Source organism: Capsicum annuum, chromosome 5, assembly GCF_002878395.1.
Source record: "Capsicum annuum cultivar UCD-10X-F1 chromosome 5, UCD10Xv1.1, whole genome shotgun sequence".
Taxonomy (NCBI): Eukaryota; Viridiplantae; Streptophyta; class Magnoliopsida; order Solanales; family Solanaceae; genus Capsicum; species Capsicum annuum.
In genome coordinates this window covers 218171195-218184570 of record NC_061115.1, presented here as the reverse complement: position 1 = coordinate 218184570, position 13376 = coordinate 218171195, and the positions used below count along the sequence as shown (strand labels likewise).

The following is a 13376-nucleotide window of genomic DNA, read 5'->3' as shown; positions in this document are numbered from 1 at the left end:
TTTCGATGAATTTTTCTTCAGATTTTGAACCCTCATCAGAAATCCTGGCTCCGCATCTGATTTGTAGGTAAGAATGGAAAGATTTTTGACAAATGTGCAACTTGTATTGCAATATGCAAATAACATATAATATATACTTGAAAGCTAAAAAAAAAGGGGGGTATTCGATGTTCAATATTCACATTGGATTCCGATTAAATTAGATTTGTGTCAGGTATGGGTCCATTTGAGGAGTGTGCCCCTATCAATTAATCTGAATTCGTGCTAGGTAGAGTCCCATTCGGGGGTAACGCTCTCTACCAAGAATTTTTCCATACCTAGGACTCGAATTCGAGACCTCTGATTAGAGGAGGAGCAGTTAACGATCGATAAATTTATCGCTAACCTATAGTATCATCGCTAGTTAGCTATGAAATATTATTCACCTCCAACTTTGTGAATTAATCACGCTTTGAAAATATATAATACTTATGACGATACGTGACTCTTGTCATTTTTTTCTAAGAGTTATTAACTTAAATAGCTGCTCATTAAATTATTTAAAGTAAAAATTGTTTACATATGTATAATATATGTATATAATTATAGATATATATATATATATATATATATATATATATATATATATATATATATATATATATATATATATCAGTCAGTCAAAATAAAATCCCTATTTCTAAACCAATTAAACCTAAACATAATTTACTTTTGGTAGGGTCTGTTAATTTAATTTTGCATCATTTATAACTCTCATTAATATGGGACATATGATCCAGCTGTTTTTCTTTTTTAAAAAAAATAAAATAATACAAATAAAAAATTTATATTGAGGTTCGATTAAATTTGAATTTTGCACATTGTGTAACACTTATTTCTACTATCGGCACTTCCAAAAAATAATTATCCATTTTCAAGACTGAAATTCGAGACTTCTAACTAAAAAGTGAAGGAATCGTAATTATTCTACTATCGACGCTTCCAACTAATAGTTCACCATTTTCAAGACTGAAATTCGAGACTTCTAACTAAAAGTGAAAGGATCATAATTATTCTACTATCGGCACTTCCAACGAATAATTCACGATTTTCAAAACTGAAATTCGAGACTTCTACCTAAAAGTGAAGGAATCGTAATTATTCTACTATCAGCGCTTCCAACTAATAGTTCACATTTTCAAGACTGAAATTCGAGACTTCTAACTAAAAGTGAAGGAATCGTAATTATTCTACTATCGGCGCTTCCAACGAATAATTCACGATTTTCAAAACTGAAATTCGAGACTTCTAACTAAAAGTGAAGGAATCGTAATTATTCTATCATAATCCATGTTAGTCCGTGTTTTGCTTTCATATGCGTGACATTTACTCATTTAGTATTGTGGTTTGACTAAATTTAAATTTGTGCATCGTAAGACTCATTTCTGATCGACGCTTCCAACGGAAAAAAATTCATTTTCAAATCCGAAATCCGAGACTTCTAATTAAAAATGGAGGGATCTCGATCATCCCATGACAATCATACTCCCTCCGTCCCAAATTACCCTTTCCAAATTTCCTAATTTGATTTCTCATTTTACTTGTCTTTTTTCATTAATCAAGAAGAAACAATTTTTTTTTCCATATTTTACCCTTAGACTTAATTACTTTTTCTTCAAATTAAAATGTAAACATCATTTAATATGGGTATTATGGTAAACTAGACATGTTATTAATTATTTTTCTTAATCAATGTGACATTTCAATTTAGGACAGAGAAAGTATTAATCTTTGTTTTGCTTTCATATGTGTGACATTTACTCATTTAGTATTTGATATTTGTATTGTGGTTTGACTAAATTTAAATTTTTGCTCGTAAGACTCATTTCTGTGATCGACGCTTCCAACAGAAAAAAATTCATTTTCAATTTGAAACCCGAGACTTCTAATTAAAAATGGAGGGATCTCGATCATGACAATCATATTAGTCTTTGTTTTGCTTTCATATGTGTGACATTTACTCATTTAGTATTTATTATTTGTATGGTGGCTTGACTAGATTTGAATTCGTGCATTGTAAGATTTATTGATGTGATCGACGCTTTCAATGAAAAAAAAAATAATTTTCAAATCTGAAACTCGAGACTCCAATTAAAAGTGAAGGGATCTCTCTCATCGTATGACAACCATTTATTAGTCCTGGTTTTGCTTTCATAAGCATGACATTTACTCATTTCGTATTCAATATTTATAGTGGATTTCGAACAAAATTTGAATTGGCGCATAGTAAGACTCACTTATGTGATCGGCGCTTCCAATAAAATTTTTCTTATTCTCAGGATTGAAACTTGAGACTTTTAATTAAAAATAAAGGGATCTTAATCGCAATCATATTAGTCATTGTTTTGCTTTCATATGCATGACATTCACTCATTTAATATTCAATATTTGTATTGGGTTACAGTAAATTGAATTCGCGCATCGTAAGACTCATTTCTTCTATAAGCGGGTTCCAACAAAAAAAAAAAATCATTTCCAAGATTGAAATCCGAATTTCTAAATAAAAGCAGAGGAATCTCAATCATCCCATCACCACAATCATAATAGTCCTAGTTTTGCTTTCATATGCATGACATTTATGCATTTAGTATTCGATATTAGTATAACGTTTAATTAAATCTGAATTCGCGCATTATAAGATTCATTTTTACAATCGATGCTCTCGCAAAAAAAAAATCTATTTTCACAAAAAAATTTGCCTCTATTTTAGTTTCAATTTAGTTAACCTAAATGATTGTACTTTATACTAGGACAGAGACTAATTAATATCAAATTTATATTGGTATCAGCGTTGGAGTCAGAATTTGCGCTAAGAACGTTTGACATATAAGAAAATATATGAAAGATTCAAGGGGAATCTGACTAATATATTTATTTCCGTCGAAGGGATTTGGACGAACCACCTCGATCGTACCTCGATTTTGGGTCATTTGCACTTCTATCCCTATTTTATGATAGATTTTTAATTTATGCTTCTCATAATAGATAACTTTTCTGTTAGATATAAGTTTGTATTTTCGTATCATAATATCTCACAAATTATATTCGGTGCGACTTCAATTTCTGAAGAACTTATGCCCTAATAGGCACGACTCATGAGTTCAATTACTAAAAAACAAATTTTGAAGATCAGTTCATTTGAAAGGAAAAACGTGTGATTTTGTCATATAGATATGTTTCAAAAGTGTTAAAGATCAGTTCATTTGAAAGGCAAAACATGCGATTTTATCATATAGATATGTTCCAAAAGTGTTAAAGATCAGTTTATTTGAAAGGCAAAACGTGTGATTTTGTCATATAGATATGTTCAAAAAGTGTTAAAGATCAATTCATTTGAAAGGTGGAACGTGCGATTTTATCATATAAATATGTTCCAGAAGTGTTAAAGATCAGTTAATTTGAAAGGCAAAACGTACGATTTTGTCATATATATATATTGTTCTAAAAGTGTGAAAATTGATTGGAAGTCCATTAAAGGGAAAAGTGTATATAGAGGGAATCCAATGATTTTCACAAAGGATAAGAAGTTTTTTTGTGGGGAACAAAGTGGGCCTTTAATGTAGTCAATCTTATCAATACTAAGGCCCACAAATGTCAATTTCATCAAATTAGAAGTTTGTTTGGAACAAGTGGGCCTTTAATGGGCTTGTGATTGATTTGGGCCACATAGGTGTAGTAATGGGCTTGGAATGTCAAAATCAAACTTTCAACAAATTTATGGAGTTTTTGTCTAAAGTTTGTGCCAAAGGTCAGAAATCTAAGTTGTACGTACTCTTCACTTTTGATGTCATATTCATATCGGATTCTCCAAAAATACGTCTCTTCTGGAGAATGATACATGGACTCATTAACATTTTTTAAGAGTCCGAGAAACATACAGTTTGAAATGTTTGTCTAAAATTTTACCTTTTTATTGAAATTTCCATTTCAAACTTTCGATCCAACCCTCCTAAAATTGGCCACAAAAGCTTTCAAACATCGAATTTAGCTTCACTCAACTAATATTCCGTGTGGGTATAACAGTCTATTTGTTTGACATAGTTTGTCTCAATACGAAATTTAAAAATAAACGTAAGATTTTTAAAATTTGTGGTAATCTTTAGTTGTTAAACATGTAATAATATTTGTGTTGGTATAATAGTGTTTATGTGTCAATTCGTTGATCTAGTTTGACTCGATATAATGTTTAAAATGAAAGGATTAAAATCTTTTAAAATTTATGATTTTAAATATGTCATAATATTTGACTGACTATAATGCTCTAATTATCTCAATTTATTAGCATAGTTTAACTAGACACTCTAGTGGAATTATTTATGCAACAACATACCAAATGAATATATACAGCACTTTATTTTTGGATGAGATGTAATAATTACATTTTTATTTTTTTTTAAAAAAAAAACAAAGGTATAGTAGTTCTTCTAGCTCATCTACTCACATTTAATATTTTCAAGACTTACTCTCTCAAATTATAGGAAAAAATATGCAAAAAAAAAATACCTACACTTAGGCGAAATTTGCAGTTACGCACCCTGAACTTTGCGGGAGTCCTATGATCCCCTAGACTATTTTTAACCGTATTTAACTGGCATATATTTGCCCCTCATTAAACATATTTTTCTTACGTGCTCAATGTGCGTGAAACACACGCAGTGGTCCAAGTACCAAATACATGCCAGTTAAATACGATAAAAAATAGTCCAGGGGGGTCATAGGGACTTCCGCAAAGTTCAGGATGCGTAACTACAAATTTCGTCAAAGTATAAATATTTTTTGCACCCTTTTCCCCTCAATTATACATTAGAATTTCAAGGATATAGTTGAGTGATAGAGACATATATAGAAAAACAATATGATATGTTCAAATCAAGCCACAACTATAACTAATAATGTGAAATCAACCTTTGTAGTGGTGAAATAATTGAATTTTCTCCGCTTTTAATTAGAGGTTTTAAATTCGAATTGTGGGTATAAAAAAAAATCGGTTGAAAGCGTCGTTCTCCAAAAGAAACCTATAACATGTGAATCCAGATATTAATGTGAGTATCGAACATCGAATAAAATAAATAATAAAAAATAGATATTGGATTCGATTCAATTGTATACTCAATTGTGAAAAAGAATATAGTAAAATTCTAAATTAAAATATATAAAGTTTAAATCTTGAATCCTCTCCCGAAAATATGTTGATCAACTAGATAGATGCCCCACATAGTATCCAACCACATTAGAGAATCATAAAATAAAAAAGAAATATATGTAGGACCATTCTAATATTTGTATATACATTATTATCATTTTCAACCATTAATAACAATTGAACAAAATATCAAAACTCCTCAAATCCAATCTCATCCACAAAACTTTGCCTTTTCACTACTCTCCAAACTTATTGATCATATACCACGGAGAAGCCAGATAGAATCGAGGGGTGATAAAATAATTATACTATATATAATTAAAATTATGCTTTATATATAACCTCCTTCGACTTCTACTTAAATTAACTTTTTAATATTTTAAATTTTTTTAGTAAAATTTTGAGCTTCGCCACTAATCATATATATTATACTTTATACATAATAGTGATTAAAAAGACTTCTTAAATCATATATACTATACTTTATACATAATAGTTATCTAAGAAAGACTTCATTTTATAGTTTTCACAATGTATCTTATGTATATGGAGGGTATAATTATCTTCATTCACATCAAAAAATTCTACTTTTTCTTTAATATTCGATTAGACTCGAGATTTTTAATTAAAAATTTGAAAAAACAAAGAAGTTAAACAACACCTTTGATCAAAATATCACATGTTTAAGTCTGGAAATAACTTCGATCAGAAATGAAAGCTGTATAAAGCTACACATGCAACCTTTGTTTGTTGGTGTAAAAGAGTACTTCTTTGACTTCCAAATTGAAATATTGAACAGTTTGTATAAATTTGATATACTTATAAAACCATCCTAGTATAATTCTAGGATTCTCTTGTATAATTCTAGGATTCTGTTTTTTGGTTTCTTTGTCAAGAATCTCTTTGAAGTCTTATGGCTTCAGCTTCTCCTTCTCAAGGTAGTTTGCTACTTCAGAAACAACTCAAAGGTATATGTCTTTTTTTTTTTTTTTTTCTCTTTTTGTTAGCTCATATTCATGTCATAGTACTGTTTGCCTATTTGGGTGTTCTTGATTTTTGTTGTTTATTTTAGTTTGAATTTAAAGATACTTGCTTTATCTTCATTTTGTGGAGTATTTGCTTACTTGGGTGTTCTTGATTTTTATTGTTTGCTTTAGTTTGAATGTAAAGATCCTTGCTTTATCTTCATTTTGTGGATTGTTTGCTTAATTGGGTGTTCTTGATTTTTATTGTTTGCTTTAGTTTGAATGTAAAGATCCTTGCTTTATCTTCATTTTGTGGATTGTTTGCTTAATTGGGTGTTCTTGATTTTTGTTGTTTGCTTTAGTTTGAATGTAAAGATATTTGCTTTTATCTTCATTTTGTGGATTGTTTGCTTATTTGGGTGTTCTTGATTCTTGTTGTTTAGTTTAAATTGAATGTAAAGATCCTTGCTTTAACTTCATTTTATGTGCTGTTTGCTTATTTGGGTGTTCTTGATTTTTATTGTTTAGTTTAATTTGAATGTAAAGATACTTGCTTTATCTTCATTTTGTGGATTGTTTGCTTATTTGGGTGTTCTTGATTCTTATTGTTTAGTTTAATTTGGATGTAAAGATCCTTGCTTTTTGTTTTTTTGTATTTTTGGGCACTCATATTCATTTTATGTACCATTTGCTTAATTGGGTGTTCTTGATTTTAGTTGTTTCATTTTATTTGAATGTAAAGATCCTTGCTTTTTCTTCATTTTGCACTCATATTCACTTTATGGGCTGTTTGCTTAATTGGTTTTGTTAATTTTTGTTGTTTAATATAATTTGAATGTAAAGATCCTTGCTTTTATCTTTTTCTTGTAGTCATATTCAATCTATAGACTGTTAGCTTAATTGGTGTTGTTAATTTTTGTTGTTTACTTTACTTTGAAGGTAAAGATCCTTGCTTTTTCTTCATTTTGTACTCAAATTCATTCTGTGGATTGTTTGCTTTATTGGGTGTTCTTGATTTTTTGTTTCATTTAATTTGAATGTAAAGATCCTTGATGTTTCTCGTTTTTATACACATATTCATTTTATGGATTGTTTGCTTATGTGAAGAAATGGATCTTGTTAGTTCATAGGTTGAGGATTGTCCAAATCCATATAAGGAGACCAATTGTCCATTCTTTTTCGAAGGTGGGGCTCTTAACACTCCCCCGCATGCCTATACCTCGTTGACTGGAGTGTGGACGATATAATATGGGGCCCAACATTGGTGAACAAAGAATTGGGATGGCTCTAGCTCGGATACCGTGTAAGGAAATGGATCTTTGGCCTAACTCGATCCCAAAAGCTAGTTCGTAGGGTGAGGATTGTCCAAATCCATAAAAGAGGACCAATTGCCCATCCTTTTTCCGATGTGGAACTCTTAACAGCTTAATAGGGTGTTGTTAATTTTTGGTGTTATCTTTAATTTGAATGTCTTGGTTTTTGTATTCATATTAGTTCTATGGACTGTTTGCTTGGTTAGGTGTTCTTGATTTTTATTGTTTACTTTAATTTGAGTGTAAAGATCCTTGCTTTTTCTTATTTTGTTCTTTTGGGTACTTATATTCATTCTATGGACTGTTTGCTTAATTCGATGTTCTTTATTTTCGTTGTCTACTTTCATCTGAGTGTAAAGTTCCTTACTTTTTGATTTTTTGGGTACTCATATTCATTTTTGGGACGGTTTGCTTGATTGTGTGTTCTTGATTTTTATTGTTTACTGTAATTTGAAAGTAAAGATCCTTGCTTTTTGTTGTTTTTGTACTCATATTTCATTCGCTGGGCCGTTAGCTTAATCGGATGTTCCTAATTTTTTTGTTTGTTTGTTTGTTTGCTTTAATTTGGATGTAAAGATCCTTGTTTTTTTCTGTTTCAGATCTTTGTAAAAAACCAGTTGATGGATTTTCAGCTGGTTTGGTTGATGAATGCAACTTATTCGAATGGAGTGTCACCATTATCGGACCCCCGGATACTTTATAGTGAGTATTTACTTGTTTTAGTTCAAAGATTTTTTTCTTTTGATTTGATTTGATGTTAAAGTTCTTCCTTTTTTCAAGTTTGTTTGGTCGTTGATGTGTTTCTGTGGCTGATTTGATGTATGCTCGATTGAATAATTTTGTATTTTCTAATACGTTTATGAAAATTTTGGTCTTGATTTGTTTTCTGATTCTGTGGATGCTGCAATAAAAACACCATGATTTACGGTTTGATAATTTTGATGAGTGATAGTAAGTGTACGTTTGCGCCTGTGATTTGTACAGTATGCTATAGCGTTTTTATGCTGCTTTGGATTAGATACAACATTTTTTATCCGGTAATGTTTAGAAACATATTTAGTGTGGCGATGAAATGAAATGAGCTTAAATAAGGAAGTGGAGTTTCATGTAATGACCAGTCGACCACTTGTTTGGGATGAAGGCGTAGTTGTTTTTGCTGTAATGTTTAGAACTTTGCGTCCAACTTTTCCCGTGGGTGAACTTTATATCAACCATTAGAAACTTAGTCAGTATGATAATGAAATGAAATGAGCTTAAATGAACAAGTGGGAATACATATTCCCAACCTTGACTTGTTTAGGACCGAGACATAGTTCTTTTCGTAATGCTTAGAACCTTGCATCCAAATTTTCCCGATCGTGAACTCTCTATCGACCATTAGAAACTTATTTAGTTTGATTATAAAATGAAAGGAGGTTAAATGAAGAAGTGGGGATTCATATAGCTGAGCCCGACTTGTTTGGGACCAAGGTGTAGTTGTTTTTGTTGTTGATGTAATGTTTAGAACCTTGCGTCCAACTTTTCCCAGGGGTGTACGCTCTATCGACCATTAGAAACTTATTTAGTATGATCCAACAACAACAACATAGCGTAATCCCACAAGTTGGGTATGGGGAGGGTAGTGTGTATGTAGACCTTAGAGGTTGTTTCCGATAGACCCTCTACTTAAGTAAACAATACAAAGCAGTTTTAAAAAATGAAATGACGGAAGTGAAGAATCCAAGACAAAATGCTAAAGAAAGCATGAACGTGCATGCTAAAATGAGCTTACCCCGATGCATATTAAAGAAACTTATTTAGTATGATGATGAAATGAGCTTAAATGAAGATGCGGTGATTCATATAGCCAACCCCTACTTGTTTGGGACTGAGGCATAGTTGTTTTTGTTATTGTTGTAATGTTTAGAACCTTGTGTCCAACTTTTCCCGAGGGTGAACTTTCTATGGACTGTTTCTCTTTTCCTGGAAGTTTCGTGTGGAATAAAAATAATCAATCCACACATTCCTTGTCTCAAACTAATCACCGAAGTTCCTTATGGGATTACCCTGTCTCAGTTTTTAATCATATTAATCAACTTTTTCCTCGTCCAAAGTTTCCAGTCACCTTCTATTACTCGTTCATCTCTGTTTGACGTAACTCTTATGGTTAGCCTCAGTCATTCTCTACTTACCAAGAAACTGAAAGAAGCATCCTACACAGTCGAGTAGGTAGACAATACCTAGGGCGCGAGACTCTCCGACTCTCCGACTCTCTCCAAGGAACTCGGCAAAATAGCCGCCTAACGTCAGGAGAAGGGGTGCCTCCTGAGAAAGGGGGTTGGAGTGACCAGGCCCGGCTGACTTATCAGCTTAGCAATCGTAATCTATATTTCCTTTTGGGTAGTTTTCGTTGTTTGAGTTGACGACTTTAGTTGATAGAAGATATTTTGTCTTTCCAATATTTAATTATGCTATAGGTTGGGTCAGAAAAAAATTCCTAACCGTGTATAATTGTTGCAAGTGCAGTGACGGAGGTTTCTTTAATGCTATTATGAGCTTTCCTCAAAATTATCCCAACAGTCCGCCAACTGTTAAATTTACCTCGGAGATGTGGCACCCTAATGGTACGTAAGCTACATATATATTTCGGAGAATTAGTGAAGTGATTGATCTTCGGTACCATCATCTTCTCATTGATTTTGGCTTTATCTTGAAATTCTGGTTCGATATACAGTTTACTCTGATGGAAAGGTTTGCATCTCAATTCTTCACCCTCCTGGTGATGATCCAAATGGCTATGAGCTTGCTAGTGAACGTTGGTCTCCCGTCCATACGGTATGGAAATCTTTTATTGTTTCAAGTACCAAAGAAAAGAAAATAATCTTGAGCTATGTTTCAAAAATGTCGTCGCGACTCGCTCCTGTGTCGGATCCTCAAACAATACTACTTTTGGAGGATTCGACACGCGCCTGGAAGCACTTTTGAAGAGTCCGGGCGCATAGATCTCGAGAACCTGTCAACTTTTGCTGAATGATTTGTATCTTTTGTGCTGCCCTTCTCTTCTATGATACTTGGTCTTGATTTTCAACCGACTTGAAACTTCTCGTACTTCTCCAATTCAGAATCTCATCGAATTTTGGGATGACCTCGTCTTTAAGTCCATATTTTGAAGTAACAGCTAAGTTGCATGGACTCTTCACTTTCGATGCCGCACCCGTGTCGGATTCTCCAAAACATCACTTACTTTTGGAGAATCCAACACAAATCCACTGACATTTTTGAAGAGTCCGAGCAACATAGAGTAACAGCACATTCATCGTCTTCTTTCCTATGTATATACACGAAAGAGACATTCCCGCCTTCTTTTCCTTTTTATCGGTAAAGTAGATGTGCCCACTTCCTTTAGTAAAATGGTTACGGTATTGGTTCTCGTAAACTAATCTCAGGGTTCAGCTCACTTTACGAGAATGAGGATCTACAGTAATATTAGTGTAGATCTATAGTAGCAATTCCAAAAGTGACTGGTGTCATACAACTAGAAAAACATCTATTTACTAGTACAAGTTAGACCATAACAAATAACAAAATTACCGGGTACTTTTGCTGGTGGGAGGTAGGAGATAACAGGTATTCTGTGGAATTAGTCGAGTTGCGCGCAACTACCCCGGCCACCACTTTTATCAACTACAAAAAAGAAGTAATATGTTTGCATGCACAACCAACACAGCCATGGTTAGTAGTAAGACGCAACACATGCAGGTGAAAACTACATTTCCAAGTCCGATAACATATCATCGACACTAAAAAATTCTTCTTACGATGGATAATTTGCTTAATTTTGACGTAGGGTATGAATAATCTTTTGTGGAGATGGAATCTGATTTTGAGAAATTGCAAAGCTAAGGAGTTTAGTACACACTCTCGTACAAGTCAGTTAACAACAAAGACGGTCTGGACTCTCACCGCCAACTCTTAAATCAGAATCCATGAGAATTTTGCATGCATCTTACCCTCAACGTCATTAAAGAAACCTCTGTTAATCGAAGAAGTGATACCTTTTATTTTTACACCATCCTGTTGTTTTTTCCTCTTATTTCTGAAATGACTTGTGCGAGACCATACGTGATTCAGCCAGAGGAAGATTGAAAAACGACACTTTTTGTCACGTTTGACTGTTTATGAACTATGATGGATACGAACAGTTCATAAATTATGATATCTATATGGGCATGTGGTGATCCCCTCTTTTAAGTGTTTGTGTTTATGTGTTAAATTATATTTGAGAGCTTTGAATGAGTCAAGTAGGAATAGCCTGAAGGATGAACGAGCATTGTGGTAACGAACCGTGGCGTTCTTTGACGTAGAAAACCGACCTTAGGAAAGTGGTTCACATAGCTCAGCTGGCTAGAGCAAAGGACTGATAATCCTTCTGTCAGCGGTTCAAATCAATGTAATTCATGACCTTCGACAACTATTACCTGTTGTGATCCTTTGTGATGTTGCTCGTGATTGTTCCGCTTAAGTTCATTTTGTTCTATGCTATTTTTCCTTCAACCCTCGACTTCGCTATGATCAAATTTGACTGCTTATCTGATATGCAGGTGGAGAGCATAATGTTGAGCATCATATCAATGCTTTCAAGTCCTAACGACGAGTCTCCTGCTAATGTCGAAGCAGCTGTAAGTAACCCAATTTATCAATTTTCTTTCACTTATTCCCTCTGAACTGGAACGCGTTACGTCCTCCTGGTGTGAGTACAACTTCGACAGAGAGAGAGAGAGATTCATATCTTACGAGATTCACCCTCAGAAAGCCGAATAAAGTGATTTTAGCCCTATAACGCTGGTGTCACGTTGAGGTACTGCAGAAAAAAAAAGCAGCAAAATGCGATCCAGTTTATCATAGTTGATTAGTCAACATGTTGGTTAACCGTATTCTTAAACCATCTCTTCAGGGATCGTGAAAGATGTTCTACTAGAAATAACACTCTTGTTATTGCTTCGACTCATATTCCCTCAAAAGTCGATCATGCTCTAATAGACGAATAAATTAAATACGTGCATTAAGATCACCTTCTAACGCCTTTCTTATATGTCTCATTCTGGCGTATTGCAGAAGGAATGGAGAGACAATAGAGATGAATTCAAGAAAAAAGTTAGTCGATGTGTAAGACGGTCTCAAGAAATGACATAAACACGCGAATACCAAAAAACAATCTTCTTTCTTCATCAGCTGTTGATCGATACAAATGTCGAATTGCTGTCATGGTAATACCTTTCTGTATTATTATGCATTTCGCTTCACGAATTCGGTCATTGTTCGCATTTTTTTTTTTTTTTGGTTATAACTTACTTTAGAACTCTGTATTTTCCTTGTAGTCTAGTAGATGTTAACTGCATAATGTACATCTCAGAAATGAACTAAATGAATCTTCTTCTTTTCTATTTATTTGCTACTGTATTTGTTTTACATATTTGTTTTTACTTGGATCGAGGGTCAATCGGAAACAGTCGCTCTATCTTCACGAGGCAGGGGTAAGGTAAGGTTGCGTACTCGTCACCACCCTTCCTAGATCCCATTTGTGAGATTACACTGGATATGACCTGTCGAGGGTCTTTCAGAAACAGTCTATCTATCTTCACAAGACAGGGTGTAAGGTTGCGTATTCGTCACCACCCTCCCCAGATCCCATTTGAGATTACACTGGATATGTTGTTGTTGTTGTATGAGAGAACTGATTATTCGTGTCTTGAAAATTTGGCTCGTCGATAAAGGGTTTCCTGTCGAGGGTCTTTCAGAAATAGTCTATTTATCTTCACAAGGCAGAGGGTAAGGTTGCATACTCGTCACCATCCTCCTCAGATCTCATTTGTGAGATTACACTGCATATGTTGTTGTTGTTGAGAGAGTTGATTATTCGTGTCGTGAAAATTTGTC

At 33.4% G+C, this 13376-nt stretch overlaps 1 protein-coding gene across 1 annotated transcript; it reads left to right on the top strand.

The window, feature by feature from the left end:
• The first annotated feature begins 5473 nt into the window (after window positions 1-5473).
• LOC107870243 (ubiquitin-conjugating enzyme E2 7) lies at window positions 5474-12887 on the top strand. The gene is made up of 6 exons (XM_016716704.2): window positions 5474-6150; window positions 8060-8162; window positions 9966-10063; window positions 10174-10274; window positions 12041-12118; window positions 12555-12887. The coding sequence occupies exons 1-6, from the start codon at window positions 6096-6098 to the stop codon at window positions 12630-12632; spliced, it is 513 nt and encodes a 170-aa protein (XP_016572190.1). The 5' UTR covers window positions 5474-6095; the 3' UTR covers window positions 12633-12887.
• Window positions 12888-13376: the final 489 nt, after the last annotated feature.